The sequence below is a fragment of the Centropristis striata genome, chromosome 2, assembly GCF_030273125.1.
Source record: "Centropristis striata isolate RG_2023a ecotype Rhode Island chromosome 2, C.striata_1.0, whole genome shotgun sequence".
In the NCBI taxonomy this organism is placed as follows: Eukaryota; Metazoa; Chordata; class Actinopteri; order Perciformes; family Serranidae; genus Centropristis; species Centropristis striata.
Window position 1 is genome coordinate 3,141,547 of NC_081518.1, and position 26,335 is coordinate 3,167,881.

The 26,335-nt window shown below is 37.3% G+C and overlaps 1 protein-coding gene across 1 annotated transcript in view; it reads right to left on the reverse strand.

Annotated features, from left to right (window-relative positions):
- Positions 1 to 1,050: 1,050 nt before the first annotated feature.
- The window catches only part of sbf2 (SET binding factor 2), a 177,441-nt gene continuing 152,156 nt past the window's right edge, over positions 1,051 to 26,335 (reverse strand). The window contains 12 exon segments of the mRNA XM_059359455.1: positions 1,051 to 2,410; positions 3,628 to 3,759; positions 3,849 to 3,936; positions 6,569 to 6,762; positions 7,333 to 7,440; positions 8,333 to 8,557; positions 9,817 to 9,944; positions 11,534 to 11,660; positions 15,264 to 15,449; positions 20,741 to 20,842; positions 22,492 to 22,668; positions 24,433 to 24,611. Coding sequence (XP_059215438.1) covers positions 2,312 to 2,410; positions 3,628 to 3,759; positions 3,849 to 3,936; positions 6,569 to 6,762; positions 7,333 to 7,440; positions 8,333 to 8,557; positions 9,817 to 9,944; positions 11,534 to 11,660; positions 15,264 to 15,449; positions 20,741 to 20,842; positions 22,492 to 22,668; positions 24,433 to 24,611 — 1,745 coding nt within the window. The 3' untranslated portion in view covers positions 1,051 to 2,311.

Below are 26,335 nucleotides of genomic sequence, written 5' to 3' on the forward strand. Positions count from 1 at the left end.
CATCTTAGGAATAATTAACTTTGAAGTCAATTGGCAGACTTTTGAAACTTTGTGTTTTAGTTGCTTGATAATGCACAAGATGATTACTGTAATAATAATGTCTGACAAAATCTATCTATCTATCTATCTATCTATCTATCTATCTATCTATCTATCTATCTATCATCCATCCATCCATCCATCCATCCATCCATCCATCCATCCATCCATCCATCCATCCATTTTAAGAAACTGTGTTTAAAAGTTTTATGCTATTCCTTGATTTACGATAATTAAAAGCATCTACTACGGTGATGGGTGATATTCAATTTTTAATTTTATGTCTACACTGTAAAAAATAATTGTTTAATTTACAGTAAAATACCAGCAGCTGTGGTTGCCAGAACTTCACTGTAAAAAATACAGTGAGTGGGTTTTCTACTGTAAATGTATATGTGAATATCAGCAAAAACTAAATAATAAAAAATTTAGAATGAAAAGTCCCTTTATTTTTAGGGGTAATTGTGTCCTTGTGACAGTATGGTATTTCTCCTTTAATTTTACATGAACATTTTTATATTTTTACAGTAAAACTGTGTGTTTTCAAAAGTTTTGTTCTAGAGCTGCAACAATTATTCGATTAATCGAACAATAATCGATTATTAATTTAATCGATTTTTTAAAAGACAATAAGTCCAAATTCTGATTTCAGCTTCTTCAATTTGAATATTTCTGGTTTCTTTGTTCCTTTAAACTGAATATCTCTTTGGTTTGTGGACAAATTAATTGTTTAAATAATTGACAGATTAATCAATAATGAAAATAATCATTAGTTGCAGCCCTATTTTGTACTATTCCTTGATTTACAGTAATTAAAAGTGTCTATTATGGTGATATGCAATTTTTTATTTTACGCCCTATTTCTCATGCAATTTGACAGTGTTTTACTGTAATTTCCACAAATATTTTTTACAGTGTACATTTTGTTGATAATACTTCTGCATGTCAAAAAAAAACAACCTTTAAATGCTTTAAAGGACTTTTACTTGTAACAAGAACACGAGCGACGGATAGTTTCAAGTATGTTTGGTTTATTTCCAAAAAATTAGTGTCACCACAAAACATGGTACAAAGATACAGTAACGTAAAAAGCTTCTGACATCTCGGGAGAAGTTTCATTTGTGAGTTTTTGTTTTTTTTCTTCTTTTTTTTAATGAAACTGTATCGGCTGCACAAACAGGAGAGACGAGACGAGGATCTCTGAAAAAACCCACAATGTCCTACATGATATTTTCATTAACTTCTTTAAAAGCCCTTAAAAGACACAGAGCCTGCCCGGACGATCTCAACAACAACAACAACAGCAACAACAACAACAACAACAAAAGAGCCTCCATTTCATTTTCAGAACAATGATTCATCACAAATGGGGAACAGGCCACTCAGGTTTTTTTGCACCAGTAAGGACACATTTAAAAAGGAAAAAAGACTTTTTGTTTGTCACATTAGAATTAAGGTTAGAAAAGTATACTTATGTTCAGTACATCATACAGTATATAAAATGAAATGTCACGCAGGTATTTACAGAAAAAACATGAAGCCACCACACTGACACAGTTACACTTTTAATAAAAAATAATAATTTACATTACATGAGACACGTGTTATCCGGAACATTCAACAAAATAGAGAAAAAAAACAAAAAAACATCACGTATTTAAATAGAAAAATGTCAGGTAACTCTTTTTGAACTCACTGTGCAAATTCATTTAATCTGTCTTGAGGAAACGTATGTACATTGTAAAGTCATAATGCCTTTAGCCTCGCTGTCTGCATCTGTTAGAAAATCTATATTTAATAAGGAGTGCATACTTAAGAGCTAAGTGCAAACAAATTGCTTTTTCATGTTGTGCATTAAAATCTCTGAGTTTTTGGCGGTTCATACGTTTCTTTAAGCAGCAATAACCTTTTTTCCTCGTAGTAAAATATCCGATAGAAATCATTTTATAGGCTATTTTCTACAATTTTTTTACTCTAAAATTGAACCCACAGTTTGAATGGCCAGTGATATTGCTTTGATCTATTTACAGTTTAAGTAGGAGAGTGTTTCCGTGCTAGTGCAGTCCCCTGAAACATCAGCTTATCTTCACTTCGTCCCGTCGGAGGCAGCTGACGGCGTTCGTCCTCCACCACCAGGCACTTTGTTCGCTCGCTGTGGTCCCCGATTAAAGACGTCTGACAGCCGAGTGGAGCTTCGCGGTCTCGTCTCCGCTCTGACGTCCACCGTGGTGACGTCAGCGTTCTGGAGGCTCTGAAGGTGTTTTTTAGCTGCTCAGGCGTCAGAGATGCAGTTCTGGATCTTGTCCATCCACAGCTGAGCGCTCGGAGCGTCCGAGGCGCAGAAGTTGTAGACTCGCTTGCTGGTTTTCAGCTGCAGGATTATCAGACAACAAGAGGTTAAAATGGGAACAAATGGACAAAAACTACGGTGGCCATGAGAGCTCACAGCGCTGCAACTTAAGAAAACACATGCAAATTGTGCACATGCACTTATTGTAAGTCGCTTTGGACAAAAGCGTCAGCTAAATGATATGTAATGTAATGTAATGCAAATACACAAAACACAAGCAAATTGAGAAAATATCTTCATCAATTTAACAACACAAGTGCAGCATTTAGAATACGTGCTGCAAAGACCACAACACAACACGGTAAGAAAACATGCTGCAAATAGACCACAACACAACAGAAGTGTTTCCAGAGGACACTTAAAAGTGATGCACACGTCTGGACACGCTTGATATTATCACGTTATTTCAAGATAACTATAATTTCACGTTATAACGATCATAGTGTGCTAACGTTAACATGTTAAAAAACTAACGTTAACATGTTAACGTTAGCCGGTGATTGATAGCATGCTAACGTTAGCCGTGATTGATAGCATGTTAAAGTTAGCTGGCGATTGATAGCATGCTAACGTTAGCCGGCGATTGATAGCATGCTAACGTTAGCCGGCGATTGATAGCATGCTAACGTTAGCCCGGGAGCAAGACCAAGACCAACTCAGTGCCGTTGAGAGAGACCAACTAAATCACGTTATAACATGAAAATATTATTATGTTGAAATAACGTAATATTATCACATGCATGTCCAGACGTGTGCATCACTTTTAAGTGTCCTCTGGAAACTTCTGTTGTGTTTGTGTTGAGGGGGTCATTTTTGGACGTCCCATAATATGGTGTTTTTTTGCAATTTCTGACCATATTATGCTCTAATATTTATCAACAGAATACAATTGACCCATTTGAATCATTTTTAGGAATTTTAAAATTTGACCATTTTTGACAAAAATCGACATAAGGCTTATTTTCTGAGGGGGTCATTTTTTGACGTCCTTTAATATGTTTGTTTTTTCCACTATTCTTGGACAAACTATACTACTACATGTATCAACAGACTATAATATGGCCATTTTGAGTATTTTTAGGCAATTAAAAATTTGACAATTTTTGACTAAAATCAACATACTATAGTATGACTTTTTTTTGAGGGGATCATTTTTGGACGTCCCATAATAATAAGAATGTGTAAAATATGAGCAAAATAAATCTGATTACTGGAAATGTGTGTCAACATTGACTCACGTCAAAGAAAGCCTTTTCACTGATGTGTTTGGGCGCTCCGATAGTGGGCGCGGCGATCATCACAGACTCCACCTCGGCCAGGTCGATGTGTCCTCTGCAGTTGGTGTCCTCCCCGGTGTCGTAGTACCTCATCTGTGGAGACGAGAAGGTTAACCTGCAGCCAGACGCCCGGCGGAGCGTTCAGTGGGTCTCTAACATTAATGTGGTGCAGCGCGGCTCACCTGGTGCTTCGTTATGTCCAACACAAACCAGCGAGGCTTCCAGCCTTTCAGCAGCGCTCCACGTTTATACAGGATCCCCTCGTAGGATCTGAGGAGACATACACCAGGGACTTTAGACCGGATCTTATGGAGCAGGACTTGTTTTTGAGGGGTCATTTTTGGACATCCCATATGATGGTCATATTATGCTCTGATATGTACCAACAGACTATTATTGACCCATTTGAAGCATTTTTTTTGCATTTTAAAATTTGACATTTTTTACAAAAATCGACATAGTACCGTAATTTTCGGACTATACGCCGCGCCTTTTCCCCCATTTTTCGATTCTGCGGCTTATATAACGGTGCGGCTAATCTATGGATTTTTACAGCTAACGGCCACTAGGTTACCTCCTAAATCTATGGATTTACAGGTTACAGTCCACCAACTCTAACTCTATGGGCTCTATGACCGGTCGGCGAGGAGCGGCGGGCTCCAGCAGGAAAAGCTGGAGGCAGGTGTACGTACCAGATCGGCTCGGGGTCCTTCATATACTTTTAAGCTATTTTTCACTTGTCTGTGTGTATTTGTGTCGAAAGCTACTTAGTTTGTCGGAGTCGCCGTGCCGTAGCGATCTGGCAGGGCGCCAGAAAAGAGTGAAACAGGTAGCGTGCAAAAGTAAAAGTGAAACCGAGAGTGGTACGAGAGACAGAACGAGAGACAGACCGACATTACGAGAGCGAGATAGTTTGTGCAAAGGAAGTTTTCATGCACAAACCCTCATTATGGAAAACAAACGTAGAAATGCATATGATGCAGCTTTTAAGTTAAAGACAGTCAATCTGGCTGTAAAAGAAGCTTCCTCAAGCAGCCATCTCTTTCCCCACAATCCCCTCTGTGCACGAACCCTTACATATGGTAATTAAACATTAAAACACCTGCGGCTTATAGTCCAGTGCGGCTTATATATGTACACATCATTCAATTTAGCTGCTGCGGCTTATACTCCGGTGCGCCTTATAGTGCGGAAAATACGGTATAGTACGACTTTTTTTTCAGGTTTTGGGACTTCTCACATTATGGTGTTTTTCTGTCATTTCTGGCCATATTATGCTCTAATATGTATCAACAGACTATAATTGACACATCTGAAGCATTTTTAGGTATTTTAAAATTTGACCATTTCTGACAAAAATCGACATGCTATAGTATGACTTTTTTTTGAGGGGGTCACTTTTGGACATCCCATAATATAATGTTTTTTGCAATTTTTGGACAAACTATACTACCACATGTATCAACAGACTATAATTGGCCCACTTCAAGCATTTTTTTGCATTTTAAAATTTGATCATTTTTGACAAAAATCGACATGCTATAGTATGATTTTTTTGATGGGGTCATTTTTGGACATCCCATAATGAATTTCAGCTTCTTCAATGTGAATATTTCTGGTTTCTTTATTCCTTTATGACAATAAACTGAATATTTCTTTGGTTTGTGGACAAAACAAGAGATTTGAGGACGTGATCTTGTGGCTTGGGAAACACTGATTGATATTTTTATACATTTTAAACCATTTTAGACCAAAAACGAATCAATTAATCATTTAAATAATCGTTAGTTGCGGCCCTAAAATAAATCCTCATTTTTTGGCTTTTCATCTTTCAAAAACAACATTTTCTCTGCAGTCTGCAGTCTAACAGCATATATAAGGTATTTAGAACTACAAAAAAGCACAAACTCAAGTGGATTAATCACTTAATTCAATCTGAGTATTTTGTTCAAAGGATCTACATTTTTTTTCTCTCTTTTGTTGTGTTTGTTAACAACGTCAGACGTTTAAAAGCCTCACTAGAAGCTCCAGTGACCTTCTCTAATTACAACTGATGGTGTTTTAGTTCTGTCAGGTTGAATAACACGCCTAACTGTTTTATTATGACTTGTTTTTGTTGTTATTGGTCAAAGTTAGATGGAGTTCATTCCAGAAAAGCCAAAGCCTGACAGTCAAGTTCCTCCACATGTTCAATAATAACTCTGTTCGTACATCGTGTTCCCGTTGTGTAAAAGAGGCCAGAAGTGGGTCGTTGTGTTCCTCTGTGATGGTAAAGACCAGGATGTTCTACTTATGTTCCTTCAAGGGTCTCTTACAGGCATTTAAACGTTCTCAACCTTATATTTAATATACCGCCTTTAATGATGATTAACAACCTGTCAAGAAGCTTCAACATAAACCTTTTTTTTTTACTTTTAACGTCCACAAAAAGACAAAAATAAAGCAAAATCATGACCTCATCATTACCGATAACATAAACATGATTAAGTATCTTACAGGGAATTAATAATAATTTATATGATTTATGGATAATATGACAGTGAGCTTCAAAACACTTGAAGTGTTTCTGGTACATTTCATCTGTTCAAACTTTTGAGTGTCAAAACATGTGAAACGTGAAGAGCAGATTAATTATAAACAGAGAGGATTTTTCTAATTCTTTTGTCCGACTTTGGAAGTCAATGCAGACATCAGAGCCAAGAGACTGTACTTTAACCTCGTGGTAATTGTAAAATTACACACCCCGAGTGTAACAGAGTACAGACAATACACACACACACACACACACACACACACACACATACCACAGCGCTGACTCAGCGTCCAGAACCGGCCCGGCCCCTCGGCACCAGTTTGTGGACTTTCTTATTTGTTCCGGCGCTCAGAAAAGTTCACGACCCACCTGTTCTCCTCGCTCTTTGGGGTGAACTGGTTGTAAAGCGTTGCGGCGCGGCGGTTTATCCCGTTGGCCGTGGCGGTGCTGCGGTCTTCGCCCAGCGCGCTGTCTGGCAGGTGCAGCATGGAGCGGCGCTGGAACGCCTGCAGGCTGGACGTGGGAATGAGGCCGGAGATGGACACCAAGGACTGTTTACGGAGCTGAGAACACACAACATGAGGACGAGTTAGTGGGAAAAGAACAATTCAACACATACACACTGACTGGTCCAGTTCATGTTGGCGTTTTCCTTTTTTTTTGAGGGGGTCATTTTTGGACTTCTCACAATATGGTGTTTTTCTGTAATTTCTGGATCTCAAACTCAAATTACCTGGGGGCCGCTGGAGGCAGTATCAAAATGACCAAAAAAAGACACAAAATGACTAAAAAAAGACACAAAATGACTAAAAAAAGACACAAAATGACAAAAAAAACAAACTAAAATACTTAAAAAAGACACAAAATGACCCAAAAAAGACACAAAATGACCAAAAAAAAAAGACACAAAATGACAGAAAAAAATATAAATTACTTAAAAAAGACACAAAATGACCAAAAAGACACAAAATTACTAAAAAAAGACACAAAATGACAGAAAAAACCCCCCAAATTACTTAAAAAAATACACAAAATGACCAAAAAAGAGGGGTCATTTTTGGACGTCCCATAATATGTTTTTTTTACGCTATTCTTGGACAAACTATACTTCCACATGTTGTCATTTTTCTCACATTTCCTTCCTGTGCGAGGTCTTCCTGGATGCTGATCCGGACTCTCTCCAGAGTCGTCTGCCATTTCTCAGAGGTCTGGTTCAGCTCAGCCTCCAGCCTCCCCACATCCTGCACACACCAGACATGTGGACATATAATATGAGAAAAAATAGCTATCTATCTCTATATCTATCTATCTATCTATCTATCTATCTATCTATCTATCTATCTATCTATCTATCTATCTATCTATCTATCCATCTATCCATCCATCCATCTTACTATATATCAACATACAATAGTATTACTTTTTTCAGTTTTTGGACATCCCATAATATGTTTTTTTCCCCGCTATTTCTGGACAAACTAAACTACCACATGTATTAACAGAGTATAATTGGGCCATTTTAAGCATTTTTGGGCATTTAAAAATTGCAAATTTTTTGACAAAAAACAACATAATATAGTAAAACTTTTCCCCCCCAGATTTTGGACATCTCATAATATGGTGTTTATCTGTAATTTCTGGTCATATTGTGCTCTTATATGTATCAACAGACTATAATTGACCCATTTGAAATTTGACCATTTTTGACTAAAATCGACATGCTATATATAGTATGACTTTTTTTTGAGGGGGTCATTTTTGGACATCCCATAATATGGTGTTTATTCTCTATTTCTGGACAAACTATACTACCACATGTATCAACAGACTATAATTGGGCCATTTCTAGCATTTTAAAATTTGACCATTTGCAATGCAGCATTTCCTCTGTGCAAAAATAACGAAATAACCAAAATCATTATCAAGAAAACCACGGAAAATGTCTAGATATCAGCTCTTAAATTAAACTCTTATGAGCTATTTTTGTTGTTATCATTATATTTGACCAAACAAATGTACCTTTAGTTGTACCAGGTATTAAAATGAACAAGAAATTGAAGAAAACAATAAATATTTCCATGAGTGCTATATAGGAGAGAAAACAAGGATTATAGGTTGACGATGGACTCTTACGGTGAGTAGTTTGGTGATGGCGTCGGGCTGGGCGCGGCTCACGCTGCTGTAACACGGCCACACGATCCTCCTCTTACTGTTGGACAGCGAGTCCACCTCCTCGGAGCTGTCCGACCTCCCCGCCATCATCCTCCAGTCGTAACACGGCCCCGTGGACAGAGTCTCCTCCGTGAAGAAGTCCCACTTGTTCAGGCTGGGGATGCTGATGGAAGGCTTCAGGATCACCTAGGAAACAGGAGAGATTTAATGACAATCAGATGAAATATTATTGCTCCGATTACCGTTGAAAACATTTATTATCCTCCTGTTGAGGATTATTTAAAAAGACCACAATTTGTCAAGAGAGTCTGGCTGCAGAGCTGCACTGTCAGGACCAGAAGTTGATTGGAAGCCTTTCAAAATAAAAGCGAGTATATTGGAAGCATGTATTTTTTGTTTCCCGTGTTTATTTCTTGGGTCTTTATTTTATGTATACATTGTGAAAATGTTTATGTGTATTGATGTGTTCAATTAAAAAGATTTTAAAAAATGTATATCTTTCCAGTTCAACTGGATAAGGTGAAAAAACGCAAGAAAATATCAAAATAAAAACCAAAGAAAAAAAAACAACAGTCTGGCTGCAGACCTGCACTGTGAGGTCCGGAAGGTGAGTTGAAGCCTTTCAAAATAAAAGCGAGTCTACTGGAAGCACGTATTTTCGTTCCCCGTGTTTATTTCTTGGGTCTATATTTTATGTATACATTGTGAAAATGTTTATGTGTATTGATGTGTTCAATTAAAAAGATTTAAAAAATGCATATCTTTCCAGTTCAACTCGATATGGTGAAAAAAAAAAAGATATTAAGAGAGTGTTTCTGTGTTTTGATTCAGTTTTGACACTACGAAAAGACCTCACACAGTTATTTCACACTTTTTTCCTCCATTACAAATATGAGAGGGGTCTGGCTGCAGACCTGCACTGTGAGGTCCAGAAGTTGATTTGAAGCCTTTCAAAATAAAAGCGAGTCTACCGGAAGCACTTATTTATGTTTATGTGTAAAAAAAAAAAAGTCCAAAACCTGATTCTCTCAAATTAATATAACTTTACAGGGCAATGTATAGTGTGCAATGTAACGTTCTAGTGATTAAGACTGCTTCTGTTTCTTCGTATGACGAAAAGTTGTTGTCACTTGACTTTTATTCACCTCGTGGTCTCTACAATTCACACAGGGAACGAAAAATATGTGCTCCCGGAAGACTCTTTTATTTTGAAAGGCTTCAAATCACTTTCCGGACCTCACAGTGCAGGTCTGCAGCCAGACCCCGCTCCAATTTGTAATGGAGGGAAAAAAGTGTGAAATAAGAGTGTGTGAGGTCTTGTCGTAGTGTTAAAACTGAATCAAAACACAGAAAGACTCTCTTAACTCTCTCTGTTAATATTTATGAGAGTTGAACTCAGCGTCTCTGTGTTGGAGCAGCATGAATCAGCTGGAAGATGAACTCACGTCGCTCTCCGAGGGGCTGTACAGATAGTTGAAGAAGATGGGACTCCTCTTGTGCATCCTGTTGATGCACTCCCAGATACAGACGCCTCTCCGGGCCTGTTTATCACCTTTATCGTCGAACAACGTGCCTGCAGACAAAACACAAGAGAGAGAAGCTGCTGAGCACATGAGCCAATTAATCTCACAGATTGTTTTGGCTGATGCAACGCGCTGCTCATAAAAAGTTGTACAGAGTTTATGTGTTATTATTGCAGGATATGAGGGAAGGTTTTGGCAGGATTTTTGTTCATCATCACACATTTTATTTTCATGTTGAACATAACCCACAACACCTCAAACTCATAATTCACTGAAATTAAATGTAGGTTAGACAATCTTTCAGGAGTATTTTTTAATACATTTTCAACATAAATTGGTTTTGTTTTATCAAGTAGGTTAACAGTTTATCGGTAACTACTTAGTAAGTGTTAATTGTCAGGATGAATGGAAACCTTGCAGCCAATTAGAACAGAGTATTCATGAAGACTATTGTTTAATTAAGCTCAACAGCCGACACCTGTCAGTTAAAAAATATGAGATTGACAGAGATCTTGTACTTTGTTTCTTGCATTCTTACATTTTATGGTAAAGTACTAAATACTATAGTAACCATTGTTAAAATGTGACTGGTTGAATGAAAATAACACATCTGTGATGCAGCATTTCCTCTGAGCAAAAAGGGAGAATATGGTGTTTTTTCACTATTTTTGGACAAACTATACTACTATGTATCAACTATAATTGACTCATTTTAATCATTTTTCGGCATTTTAAAATTTGATAATTTTTGCCAAAAATCAACATACCATAGTATGACTTTAAGGTTTTTGGGCATCCCATAATATGGTGTTTTCTGTCATTTCTGGCCATATCATGCTCTAATATGTATCAACAGACTATAATTGACCTATTTGAAGCATTTTTAGGCATTTTAAAATTTGACCATTTTTGACAAAAATCGACATGCTATAGTATTACTTTTTTTCTTGAGGGGGTCATTTTTGGATATCCTATAATATGATGTTTTTTCACTATTCTTGGACAAACTATACTTCCACATGTATCAACAGAATATAATTGACCCGTTTATAGACATTTTTAATTCTGACAAATCAACATACTATATAGTATGACTTTTTTTCAGTTTTTGGACATCCCATAATATGGTGTTTTTTTGTAATTTCTAGCCATTTTATGGTTATAGTATATGTATCAACAGACTATAATAGACCAATTTCTAGCATTTTGAAATTTGACTATTTTTGTGACATACATTTTGGGGGGTGTCATTTTTAGGACGTCCCATAAGATGTTTTTTTTCTCACTACTTTTGGACAAACTATACTACCACATGTATCAACAGATTATAATTGACCCATTTGAAAGCATTTTTAGGCATCTTAAAATTTGACAATTTTTTGACAAAAATCGACATACTATAGTATGACTTTTTTTTCAGGGGGTAATATTTTTGGACATCCCATAATATGGTGTTTTTTCCACTATTTTTAGACAAACTATACAACCACAATTATCAACAGACTATAATTTTCTAGCATTTTTAGGCATTTAAAAATGTGACCATTTGTAATGCAGCATTTCCTCTGTGCAAAAAGAGATAATATTAAAAAAACAGAAAACAACACCCCCCGCTGGTTTGAATTGTAAGGACACTGACCATGCTCCAAGCGCTCGTAGTCTGAGTCCAACAGGAAGTTCTTGAAGCGGTTAGAGATGTGGTGATAGGCCAGGAACTTCAGATAATACTGATTAAACTCAAACTCCAGAGGATGTTGCTCCAAAATCTGCAAAGACATGAAAAGATGGACAAAGATTAGACTTTGGGAGACAGAGGAAGAAAGGTCACAGAGTGTGTGTGTGTGTGTGTGTGACAGCTGGATGGTGTCCTCATGTTGTGGCTTCACGTCCCTACAGTGCATAAATGACCAATTAGAAACAGGAAAGAGCGTCCTCCTGTCCTCGCAGGGGGTCAAAGGTCAGTGATATCATCGCCGCCAGACACAATCCAGACTCCATTGTTCCCAGCCAGCAGAGTGAGGTGGCCAAACCAGAAAAGAAGTGCAGAGGAGAATATTTGCGGCCACCTGGGTCTATTGGCAAAAACAACAGCTGTTTTGGAGATGAGGCACTTCTATTTTCAGCTCTTGTCCGATTCCCCCCTCCCCCCCCCTCCCTGTTTACGGCTCTCCAGACCCGGCCGGGACCCCCAGCCAGCCAAACTGTCTTAGCTGCCTGGCCCACACTTTCAAAAGACAAATGCTGAAACTATGTGTTGATGTAAGTGTATGGGAGTGGGTCTGTGTGACTCCAGGGGACACACTCACACACACACATACGAAAATTCTCTAAAGTTAACAATTCAGCTCTCTGGACCTTCATTCATATGGTATTTTCTGTCATTCTAGCCATATTATGGTATAACATGTATCAACAGACTACAATAGATACATTTCTAACATTTTCAGCCATTGACCATTTTTGACTAAAACCTACATGCTATAGCAGACAATGGCTGTCCTTGTCAGGCCGGGTGAGGCTACTCAGAAATTAGAAATCAATACAACCGCAGTGCTTTTATTTTGAAGGCGATTGACGTATATCTGAGATACCCGAGTTACCTAGGTCAGGGGTTCCCAAACTTTTCCATGCCAAGGCCCCCCAAATAGCATTAGCTTCTGGCCGGGGACCCCCAAACCCACCGACAATGCTACAAAAAAACGAGTCCTCCACGGCAGGGCTGTTGGTCTTCTCCTTTGGTCTTTTTGTTGTCAAAAACCTGTCCATTTTGCGCTAGCTAGCTACACGCTAGCTTGAGAAGCAGAGCAGCTTGATAACAACGGTCTACACAGATTATGATGTCATCATGCCGAATTTGCAGCTGAACTTGAGAATCCGACGATTACGGCAGTTTACGTATTGTACGGTTCAGGACAAATGGTTATTAAAAAAATAAAATAAAAAAATAAAAAATAATTTTTTTTTTATTTTTTTTATTTTTTTTTCTCATCTTCCCTCCAATTTTCTGAGGCCCCCCTAGCGCCCCCTGGCGGCCCCCCAGGGGGCCGCGGCCCCCACTTTGAAAACCACTGACCTAGGTAACCTTGTCAAAAACACGTATTCCTTTTTGCATAAAGTTAATAAATGACTGTTTTACTGTATAACATACATGCTCTATATTGTTTTAGTGGTTTGAATGTATGTTTAGTAGCATCCCTGGCTGAATGACGGTCGACTCTTTAACTGATGAAGAATTATTTAAAATCGCTCCATGAAAATAAAAATAAGACATTCTTTGGTCACCTTGTGAATCCACCGTAAGAGCTAACAAACATTAGCATTAGCACTTGAGCTAACAAACACTTTTACTATAGTTAGGACACAAGGTTTGTTAAAGTTTATTTTCTTCTGTCATATAATATTAGTGGCTATATTTGTTGTCTTGTCAGCCAGCCACTATAGAAGCCATTTTCATACTTTATATCAACTTTATATGAATTACGACGCATTCGTTATTATTTACCGTTCGTTTTTCATTTAACCGTTCCACCTGTTATTTCCTGTCACTACCTTTCAAAATTAAAGCACCCGTTTCACACTGGACGGCATCTTTTCAAAATAAAAGCATCACAACATTGTAAAACACCTAGAAAATGTACAAACATGAAAAAAAAAATCCTATACGAACCTTGCTAAAGGTCATTTACAGTTGAGTTTAAAATAAATAGAAAAGTGATATCGTGATTAGAGTATTTACCACTTTTTAATGCTATATTTAATTTACTCCACATTAACAGTCTTATCATAACATGTATTCCTATCAGTAGCAGCTAAAAACCAGATAATTTACTGTATTTTATAAAGCGATTAAATTAATATGGAGCAGAATTTAGTTCAGAGTTTTGGTCCGGCCCCCGCAAACTTCGTGGTATTGGTCATGTGGCCCCTTGGGGACATTAATTGCCCACCCCTGACTTTTTTTGAGGGGGGCACTTTTGGACATCCCATAATATGGTGTTTTTTCACAGTTTTTGGACAAACTATACTACCACATGTATCAACAGACTATAATTGATCCATTTCTAGCATTTTTAGTCATTTTTCATTTTGACGAAAATCAACAGACTTACATACATATGTATATATGAGTATGACTTTTTTCAGTTTCAGTCGCAGGGGGCAAAGATACACAGATGAAATCCTCTAAAGTTAACAATTCAGCTCTCTGGACCTTCATTCTTAAACCCCCACCCCAGGAATCCTGCAGCACACCCAAACCTTCCTTCCCAATCCCCCGAACTGCAATTTTCCACACGCAGCTCTAAACACGCACTGAAATGTGAAGGGATGCTGAAACACGCGAGTGCAGACAGCTCAGCGCTGATCACTGGGTTCACGGACCATCTGGGCTGCAGCAGCCTCCCTGCACCTCCTCCCCCCCTCCTGCACCTCCTCCCCCTCCTCCTCCTCCTCTCCTGCTGCAACACGGTGTCGAAATTTCACTGGAACTGGAAATGCAAAGTGCAAAACTAAACCAAATGTATGGATAATGACAGCTGAGTTTCTTGCCTTCCTCGCTCTCTCGCCTCTACGCTGCTGAGGAATGTGATGAGCTCATGAAAACGGCATGAAGAGAGTTGAGTCATGCTGGTGGAAGTCGGTGGGGATGGAGAGAAGTCACGTAGCAGGAGGTGGTTGAACATATGGAGAACCTGTAGCAGCCCAGGAGGGAGCTGATTTATTTCTTTCAGGGAGGAGGAGGGAGATATTAAGTGGAGGCTTTGGGGCTCTACCAGTGCTGGCCCTCTTTCTAAGAAACTATTTTATGGTGAAAGTGTCACAGGACTTCCTGTTTTGACCCTGTTTTGTTACTTTACCTTTTTCAGTGGAAGGCTGCAGGACAAACAGACCTATCAGGCTGTACAACTCCTTAGGAGGAGGAGAGTCACTCACTGTAGAATAATAAACTGGTCACTTGTCTCCTTTCTTTTCTAGTGCAATAATTTATTTTATTTAAGTGCTAATTTAAGTCTTCTAAATCTTTAAGTCTTTTTTTTTTTTTTAATCCCACGATTTTTGTAACCCATTTATTTTTCGCTCTGTGCCAATCGCCTACTGGATGATCCTGGGCGCTACCTCGTCTGTCAGTCTGGAGAGAGCCCTGAACTAGACTCATGCTTCCTCTGATACATGAGCAGCTAGCTTAGCAGTTAGCAGACCGCTTCTTGTCACCTGAGTTTCCCCGGCATTTATTGTTGACCTGCTATCTTCATAGGTACTGTTGCTTCTTTGAGTAATGTTCATCAAAATAAAAGTCCTCTGCTACTTTCATGTCTTTTAATGTAGATCTCATGTGTTCTAAATATTATTAGAGAGGAGGTGAACTTTACCTGGTGCACACAGTCCAGGAACTGCAGGAAGATGGGAGTGAAGCCTCCTCCCTGGCTGTTGGGACTCAGGTTGCTCCGCTGGCTGAACTTGTGACCAAAAGAGAGCCATTCCTTCTCCAGGAGAACCTGGAAACCCTCCAGAGTCCTGTAGAACGGGTCGCTGAGCAGCTGCACCAGAGACACAACCTGCACAGAGAAGAGGTAACCAATGATGAAGAGACAAATACTAATCTGAAGAGACTCATATTTCATTTTAGAAAATTACGAATTACAAAAATAAGCAAATTTGCATCTTTGCATTGCTTAGATTCAGATTCAGAATACTTTATTAGTCCCAGAAGGGCAATTCAGTTTTACAGTCAGCCTGTCCATAGTAAAAAAAGTATGAAGTTACAGAAATGGAAATATGCAAGATAAGTTGATTTTTATTTATACAAAAATATCATATTTTCTATATATTTGTCAGTATTTTCTCATATCGTCAAGAATATTGTTATTGCAAAAATACCCTGAAATATCATGATATTCTTTCAGGGCCATATCGCCCAGCCCTACAAATAATCCAATAATATATTTAGAATATATAAAACAATCTGAGTGGGTTCATTCTGCATAACGAGTACTTTAACTTTTGATAATTTCAGCACATTTTGATGCCGATACTTTTGTATTTTTACTTCAGGTAGTTTTGAATGCAGGACTTTTACTGTAGTGGAATCATTCAGCAGTGTGGTATTAGTACTTTTACTCAACTAATGGATCTGAATCCTTTTTCCACCACTGACCAATAGTAAAGAAGTGTGTGTGGCCCCGCCCACACCTGTGACCTTTGCCCTTTGTGGCTCTCTTTGGACTGAGAAACCGTTTGTGTTTCTTGTTTCTTGTCATGACAGCAGAGAAATAAGTCGAGTCAGTGATCCAGAGGTTGATGCTTGATTACCTCTCCGTCTTTTTCCTTCTCGGACGGTACGACTTTGAGCACAACACAACACAACACGGAACTGATCATCTGCTCTCAATTAGATTTATATAACATTCAGCAAAGTCTTCAGGCTCTCCAGCAAACACCAGCAGAGGAGCAGTGGTCTACACATGCAGCATGCTTGGCCTGCTCCCTGCCCGTGTCTCCTCCAACACGACTAATGAGGCCTGACGCGACTGGAATGAGCAGGAAAACAGTTCATGGTTTCCCCGAGAGGTTCAGAAGAACATCCAGCCTGGAGCGCTGGAGAACGTCCCCACAACCCCAAACTGAACCAAGGCCTCAGATTATTAGAGACTACAGAGGCTGAGGAGAGGATTTAGGAAAGAAGCATGAGAGAGTTATGCTCCCTATACATTTAAAAAGATTTGGAAAAGACTTGTGTTAAAAAAACTCTGGTGTCCCACCTGCTCCCATCTAAAGACAAGTGTTTAGAGTTTCTAGTCTCACACTGAGGTTTTAGACAGACTGTCAATCTAGCAGGAAACTATTTACAAGACTACAACTAGATTCTTTTAGCAGTTTTTTTTACCTACCATGAATTTTTTTCCCCCATCTATGGAAGTAAATCTGTGTCATCGGAGTTTGAAATGAAAATTTCTAGAGGGGTTGAATTTTTTGCGGTCCAATTTTTGAGATTTAATTTTTTGCAGTTTAATATTTTGAGGTTTAATTTTTTTGCAGTTAAATTTTTTGCGGTATAATTTTTTTTTGAGGTTTCTTTTTTGATAATTTTTACATCTATTTTTGGTCATTTTGTGTCTTTTTTAGTTATTTTTACATCTATTTTTTGTCAATTTGTGCCTATTTCGATATGTTGGGTCCTTTTCTTGTCATTTTTACATCTTCAGTCACGGAAACATTCTTGATAAGAACCAAAATCATTATGAATAAAACCATGTTGTGTTACGTCACTGCGACAAACCCAAGACTAGGAAAAGACTGATATGAAACAGAGCAGATTACTACCTTTAACTAAACCATGGAGATGACTCCAGTAAAACTCTTAGATTTACTAAAGACTTTCAGCTTTTAGTCTGGGACTGGGGACATCTTTTAGACGGAGAAACATTGTTTCAGAGAGAATGCAGACGGTTGTGCTTCCTGTCTGCTGGGTGTCTCTGGTCCGTGGACAGAGGCAGAGCATATGGAGCCCATTTGGCTGTGCGGGCTGATCATTTTTACATCTATTTTTGGTCATTTTGTGTCTTTTTTAGTCATTTTTACATCTATTTTTGCTCAATTTGTGTCTTTTTTGATAATTTTTACATCTATTTTTGGTAATTTTGTGTCTTTTTTAGTCATTTTTACATCTATTTTTGGTCATTTTGTGTCTTTTTTAGTAATTTTTACATCTATTTTTGCTCAATTTGTGTCTTTTTTGTTGTGCAAAGCCGGTTGTGCTTCCTGTCTGCTGGGTGTCTCTGGTCCGAGGACGGAGCCGGAGCATATGGAGCCCATTTGTCTGAGCGGGCTGATCAGGACCTGGCGTTGTGGAGCCGGTGGCCCGTGGAGAGAGATGCTCCGGGCCCAACACGTGCCTGGCATACGGGCTCCACAAAGTGTGCTTTTAAACAGCAGCCCTGGGCTTCACAAGCCCCGTAAACACACTTTGAAGGACACACGCTTGCAACACAACACAAACATGTGCACTTTAACAGGTCAACACGGAAAATATGAGCTCAGAAAGCAAACATGCTTCGAAAAAAAACGGCGAACGCGGACACAGACGACCTGATCGGGATCGAAACAGAACTTTTTGTTTACATGCCTTGAAATCAAAACCATGAACGTTCAAAATCAGCACAAATCAGCGAGCCTGCAAGACCTTTACAGGATCTTTTTCTGCATAATTGGGTCAGCGGTGACGGAGCTGATTAGGAGATGAGCAGGAGAGCAGGTGTGCCAGATTTACGATTCACACATGGCCCATTAAGGGTCTGTGGAGAATCCCTCAAAATGTTGCTGTAAACATCTAAAAATCACATGAAAACTAAGTTGTTTCTGCTTTCAATCTCAGTATATTGCAGTAGATAATGAGGCCGTGAGGGTTTGTGTATATGTAGTGATCTGAGGGTCCGGGGGTCCTGATGCACATGTTTCCCCCCAGCTGGACTGAAGCGTGGCTCCTAAAGTGAGTATGAACTCAACTGTGACTTGTGTGAACTCTTACACTCACTAAATAATGATGATGGAGGTGAAGGGCAGCTACAGTTACACTCAACACACAACACCACGTTCTAAAGACTCTTTAACTCAGGGGTCTCCAACTCTAATTACCTGGGGGCCGCTGGAGGCAGGATCAAAATGACCAAAAAAGGTACAAAATTAGTTAAAAAAAGACAGAAAATGACAGAAAGAAACTAAATTACTGAAAAAAGACAGAAAATGACAAAAAAAGGTACAAAATTAGTAAAAAAAATTCACAGAATTACCAAAAAGGACACAAAATAATTTTTTGAAAAGACACAAAATGACCCAAAAAAGATGCAAAATTACAAAAAAAGACACAAAATGACAGAAAAAAACTAAATTACTTAAAAAAGACACAAAACAACTAAAACAAATCACAAAATTGCCAAAAAGGACACAAAATTATTTGTAAAAAAGACAGAAAATGACCCAAAAAAGACACAAAATGACCAAAAGAATACACAAAATTACTAAAAAGACACAAAATTATTAAAAAGACACAAAATTACCAAAAAAGACACAGAATTACCAAAAAAAGGACACAAAATTACTAAAAAAAAGACACATTATTTAAAAAAAATACACATCATTTAAAAAAAATACACAAAATTATTGAAAAAGACACAAAATTATTTAAAAAAAAAGACACAAAATTACCAAAAAAAGTCATTAAAGGGACCTTCCACACACAACACAGTAAAGTGGCATTCATATAAAACTCACATTAAACTTTCATATCAAGGTGGGGGCCACAAAATATTGTCACGAGGGCCGCAATTGGCCCGCGGGCCGCGAGTTAGACACCCATGCTTTAACTGAAGAACTCTTCTGTTAAACTGCTGCACCTGGATCCTTTTTTTTTTTCGTCTTTCATATTAGTTGGTTCTTGTTTTACATAAAAACCAGTTAAAATGACTCATAATGTAACTGTTTTATGAACAGTCAGCTATTTTCAGTCATTTACAGCTTGCACCCACAGACAGATTTTTTTTTTTTTTTAAATGTTGGCATTTTTGCAAATAAATTAAAGCTGACGGGACAGAATGAGATAACTAACTGATGCCAGTAAGTGGATACATGACGGCGTTTCATTGCTGCTTCCCACTCAGGACGGTCCTCGCTGCTCGTTTTAATGATTTAATGTGTTCCTTTTGATCCACGTGTTCCCTATGGTGTTTTTATCAACTGCTATGATTATAAGGAGGGCAGAGAAATGTAACAAGGACCCCCATCTGGACTTTTACCAGGGAAGTTGTGGTTACATACACTTAACAAAACAACCCCCTGCTCCTTATTCCTTTGTTTATGGGCTCTAAGGTTCAGTGGAGGCAAAGAACCAGGAGATCTGTTTCCACTGGCAGTTACTGTCACAAATCAGGTTTTATACACAATATGAACATTTGTAGGAAACAATGTTATAATAGTTTTTCATTTTTCATTAGTTTTAGTTTTGTTGTGAATTTTTGTTTTCCAATTCAGGGTTTAACCCTTATTTTGAGCTGATACCCTTGTATATTTTTTATATTTTATATTTATTCTCCTTATTTAAGTTTCTTTGTTGACCACGTGCACAAAAAATCAGTTGTGTTTGGACTGTGGTCTGTTCACAAATGGCTAAATAAAAACCTTAAACCTCTGCAACACCTCTCCATGTCCTTCAAATATTGTCTTACTTATTTATTAAATAGATATTTGTGCATTTTTCTCACGTGTGCAGTAATGTCCCAGCCGTCCTCCAGGCTGAGTATTTTTTTCATAGAAAGAAAACATTTAAAAATGTAAAAAAAAAATGTAAAACCATTGTTTTTAATATGCAGGTCTTTCCAATGTAAATAGAAAAAAGTTTCAGCATGTACTTTTTTATATAAAAAACAAGTTAATTGTCCTAATTGAACCATGATTCCATGAACCATGATGAGTTATTAATGAAATATAAACAATATCTATTGTTTTTATTGTGATTTTTTAAGTTTCTGACACTTTTGGATAATTAAACATGTTAAATTGACCCACAAACATTATTGCTGTTCCTGAGAAACGAACATAACAGGAGGGTTAAGTCATTAAATGAGTCCTATCTTTACAAAATTATATATAATAATATATTTAGAATATATAAAACAATCTGAGTGGGTCCATTCTGCATAACGAGTACTTTAACTTTTGATATTTTCCGTACATTTTGATGCTGATACTTTTGTAGTTTTACTTCAGTAAGTTTTGAATGCAGGACTTTTACTGTAGTGGAGTCATTTCACAGTGTGGTATTAGTACTTCAAATATATTTGTGCATTTTTCTCACTTGAGCAGTAATGTCCCAGCCGTCCTCCAGGCTGAGCAGAACAGATGATCCGCTGTCCAGAAGCTCCACCAGAATCAGAGCCAGCTGCAGGATCTTGTGAAGCTGTGGGAGATCAACATATGTGCATGTGAACGCATATACACACACATATACACACACACACACACACACACACACAATTAATCCTGGCTGTGCATCCGTTACCATGTTTGGTCTAGTGGTAACGTGCTGCTGCTGCCTATGAAGAGGTTCCCACAGATAATATTCTCTATGATATGTTGGATGTAGGGACGGAGGCTGCAGGGGGTCAATCAGATAACCAGCAGCATCACAAGCTGCTTCTCTTGGGAAAGTGGCTGCAGACGGATTTATTCATTATGTGAATCTGATATACAGGATGGACTGCCGGGTCGTTCTCACATCACTCTAAGAGCCTCACATGGAGTCTCTGTGTTACTCTACATGTGAATCTGTACATTATTTTTTTCTGGGTTTTTTTTCTTCTATCTTTCGTCTTTTTTGGTCATTTTGTGTCTTTTTTTAGTCATTTTGTGTCTTCTTTGGTAAGTGTGTGTCTTTTTTTTGGTCATTTTGTGTGTTTTTTGGTCATTTTGTGTGTTTTTTTAGTCATTTTGTGTATTTTTTTGGTCATTTTGTGTCTTTTTTAGTCATTTTGTGTCTTTTTTAGTCATTTTGTGTCTTCTTTGGTCATTTTGTGTCTTTTTTTGTCATTTTGTGTCTTTTTTTAGTCATTTTGTGTCTTTTTCAGTCATTTTGTGTCTTTTTTTGTCATTTTGTGTGTTTTTTTGTCATTTTGTGTCTTTTTAGTAATTTTGTGTATTTTTTAGTCATTTTGTGTCTTTTTTTTAGTCATTTTGCATCTTTTTTAGTCATTTTGTGTCTTTTTTTAGTCATTTTGTGTCTTTTTTTGGTAATTTTGTGTCTTTTTTTGGTAATTTTGTGTCTTTTTTAGTAATTTTGTGTCTCTTTTTGGTCATTTTGTGTCTTTTTTGGTCATTTTGTGTCTTTTTCAGTCTGTCTTTTTTTTTGTCCTTCAGTCCAACATAAAATGTGATTTTGAATCTTTTTTTTTTACTTTCAAAACACTATCATGCTCAATAAATAATTTAAAATGTTGCAAATGTGAATAAAGGTTGTAAATATAACATATAAGAGGGTTACAGCCATTCTTGTATTGTATGTGTCTGTGTAGATATATGTGCCAAACTTTGCATAAATAAAGTTTACAAAAAACAAAAAAATAAATCCTTGAATTTTACATAATTAACTTAACAAAGTTACACATAAAGCTACAATAAACCTCAGATCATGTGACAGACACATATCATAACACTCCATATTATAATCACTGTGTTACTGTACATGTGGATCTGTGTGAAATGTTCAATTTGATAAACAGATTAACATCGTTTTTAAATCGTGTTTTTATCATCTTCGTCTTTTATCGAAAGTGAAACCGTGTTTATCTTTTAACCTCTTCGAACACATCGTTCACGCTTTTATTTCAAGACGTTTTTTATTTATTTTACTATGTTTATCTGTTAGATTTTATTGTTTTATTCATTGAATCATTTTAGATTTATGCACTTATTTGATTATTTATTGCTGATTATTATATGGAAATGTTTGTTTTACAGCACTTTGGAGACGTTTTTGTTGTTTAAATGTGCTACACAAATAAAGTTCATTGGATTTATTGTATTGAAATGGTGTTTTGTGGGTTAGTTCACCTGCAGGATCCACTCAGAGTCCTCCAGCGCTTTGAGGAAGGAATCCTCGGAGTCGGAGGAGTTGGCGCTGGGAGCGCACGCTCTCAGCAGCTTCTTAAAAGAAGCTTTAACCTGCCGAGTGTCTGCAAACTCCACAGGAACCAGCTCACAGTTCAGAGACGAGTCCACTCTGAGGCCCTGCACGCACACGCACACACACACACACACACACACACACACACACACACACACAAAGACAACATGTAAATATAAACAGCTTTTCCCTCTTGGTGCATGTCCTAAAAACAAATAATAATAGTAATAAAACATATCACACTATGAATAAAACTACATCCAGTTAACACAAAAACACACAAACACTATGTAATACACAACACAACAATACACATTCCTGCAATTAATACTATTTACTCAAATGATCCTCCAAATTCAATTACATTTTTGATTTTAAGGTCAAAATTTGGTTAAATTTTGATAGGTTTTTTAAAATTTTTAGACCATTGTTAGACTATCAAGTCTTGAGATCTTGACATTTGTAAATATTAACAATCACTGATTTCATGCCCATTTTTATGCCAATTCCCACCAAATAAAAAAAGATAAGCCTACATGGTATTAAGTGTAATTTTCGGCCATAATGTCCTGGAATCTACCACATTAAGGCCATATCATCAAATTTTGCTGAACCCGCTTTAGATATTGAAAACTGAAATTAAAAGCTAATTTTTAAATCGATTGAGATTTTTTATTGTGACACCACAACTCAAAATGTTCAGTTATTGTAAAGACCACAAATATAAATCTTTGCACATTGACTCAACTCCGGCCAATAGAGGGCGCCGCCCACCACTCACCACATATTACCTTGAATAAGACATTTTTTAGAAAAGTATTAAATAATAAAATAAATATATTTTGAAATATATGTATATATTTTTTAGATGTGCAAGATAAATATTTTATAGTTATTAATGATGAGTAAAGTTGTTTTCCTTCATGGACGTTGTCTGATTGGTGACGTGTTTCCGCCCCGGGGCGAAAAAATCTCTCGTTAAAAGTTGTACATGTGCAGTATTTCCTCTTCAATACAAGAGATAGGAGCATGTTGGAGCGCAAACCTATGCAGAGGTCAATTATTGTTCAATTTAGGGACCAAATTATGGATAAATACCTTTCCCCATGTTCACTTGCTTTATAAGGCATGGGTCTAAAACTCGCGGCCCGCGGGCCAATTGTGGCCCTCGTGATGATATTTTGTGGCCCCGACCTTGATATAAAAGTTTAATGTGAGTTTTATATGAATGGCACTTTACCGTGTTGTGTGTGGAAGGTCCCTTTAATTACCCTTTTTGGTAATTTTGTGTCCTTTTTTTGGTAATTTTGTGTCTTTTTTAAATAATTTGTGTCTTTTTGGTCATTTTGTTTCTTTTTTTAAGCAATTTAGGGTTTTTTTCTAAATAATTTTGTGTCTTTTTTTTAAATAATTGTGTGCCTTTTTTAAATAATTGTGTGTCTTTTTTGGTAATTCTGTGTATTTTTTGGTCATTTTGTGTCTTTTTTTTAAATAATTGTGTGCCTTTTTTAAATAATTGTGTGTCTTTTTTGGTAATTCTGTGTCTTTTTTTGGTCATTTTGTTTCTTTTTTAAGTAATTTAGTTTTTTTCTGTAATTTTGTGTCTTAGTTTTAGTAATTTAGTGTCTTCTTTGGTCATTTTGATACTGCCTCCAGCGGCCCCCAGGTAATTTGAGTTTGAGACCCCTGCTATAAGGTGTGTCTAATCTGGCGTTATAGCCCCACTGGTTGTATCTGACTTTGTGTCATGGCGCTCTTCACCTCCGCCTCATTAGTGTTTTTTTCTTCTTGTCTTATTGCTTATTTGCAATAGTGCAGATTAACATCAATGCATAAGCTCCAGAGAGCATCTTCCTCTTCATCCTCACCCTTAAATGTGACTTTTCTCCGAAGACGTAGAGTGCAGCTTGCTGTTTGAGGAGCTGCGCCTGCAGGCTGCTGCTCCCTGCAGGGGGCGCCAGATCCTTCCCTGCCAGCCTGGAGCCCACGTCTCCGGTCAGCGGGTGATGGCTGAGTCTGCTGCTGGAGCGAAGGCTAGCCCACATGCCTGCAAACACACACATACAAACAAAAGTCACTCACACACACACATGCATGCAGGACCAGGCCGGTTGGAAAGCCACTGATGTCAAACAAACTAAGACTGAATGATGAAGAACACATGACATGCGGACTACGTTTACATGCACAGCAGTACAACGGGGATTATGTAAAGGCTCCATTCCTGCAGTCCGGTTGCCTGTGCTGAGATATTAGAAGCAGAAGTTGTTGGAATTTCTTTGCAAGTCAACAAGTCTAGAAGCAGATTTCTCTGAAGATCTAGCATGCAAAACCTTCCAAACAGCATGAATCACTATCAGGAAGGACGTGATTTTTCACAGTAATCACTTTCAGCCCGTTTGAGTTGCATTTGCACGGATGTCGCGCTGCCGCTAATGTCGGCTTCTGCAATCAGGGCAGTTATACAAGAGTCTGGACTGACTCATTTAACTGACACAGAAACATCCTTTGAAACTCCTTTAAGGGGGTCAAAAGTTACATTAATACTGAAAGTTTTTAGATGCTGTTGGTCAGATCCGGGGCCGGGTTCACAAAAATGTTCCTAAGATAAAAGTTACGAAAATTCTGAAGAAAAAAGAATAAGATGTTCCTAAGAATGTTCAGTAACACTTTATGTTAGGCAACACATATTCAACATTAATTAGTTGCTTATTAGCATGCAAATAAGTAACATATTGGCTCTTAATGAGTCATTATTAAGTAGTTATTAATGCCTTATTCTGCATGGCCTTATTATACAACCAGTAAGACATTAACTAAGAGTTTTCCCTCAATAACCTCAGAATTATTGATTATTAGTAGTAAGTAAGGAAGTTGTTGTATATGAGTTATGATCTTAATATGCTTTACTTTGTATGGACTTTATAAGTCTCTACATAGCGGTGAACATAACCATGGAAACGGTAAATATTCACCTTCTCCAGACCTTTGATTGGTAGATTATAATGTCAATCATTACTCTACAAAGTCACCCACTTTTTTAAGAGCCAATATGTTACTTATTTGCATGCTAATGAGCAACTAATTAATGTTGAATATGTGTTCCCTAATGTAAAGTGTTACCGACTGTTCTTAAATGCTATTAACAATTTTTTTCTTAAGAATTGTCGTTTGTCTTAGGAACTTCTTAGTTTTCTCACTTAGGACGTTCTTAGATTTTTAACTTAACTAATCACTAGATCATTAATGAAGTAGTATCAAATACAACAACTACCTCTGTGATTTAATAAAAGTACATTGTAGTGTAATCTAGGAATAGTGTCACATTTCAATTATATGTCAATTGTCAGAATAATATTTATGTGATAAATTCACAAAAAAACTACTCTGACCAACTTCAATGAGCAAAATGTGTTACCACATTGTCTAGGACTAAACTAAATATTAAAGAAATCAAATAAATGTCATACAAATGTGTTCAAGTAAATACAAATCAAGACTTTCCTTTCCACTGTAGCTGTTTTCAGACTGCTGAGGGCTTCTCTTAAAGTTGAGAAGAAATATTTGAAGAAATCTAAGAACTTTGTTTTCAAGAATCTCATTTGTTCTCAAGTTCTATCTTAGGAAAAAGCTTAAGAAGAAAGTTAAGAAAACAACTAAAGAAAAGATCAGAATTTCTTCATGAATACCAAATCTTCTTCAATGTTGTCTTAAGAGCAAAGTGAAGAAAAAAGTGGCACTTAAGAAGCATTTTCTCCTTAAGAATCTTTG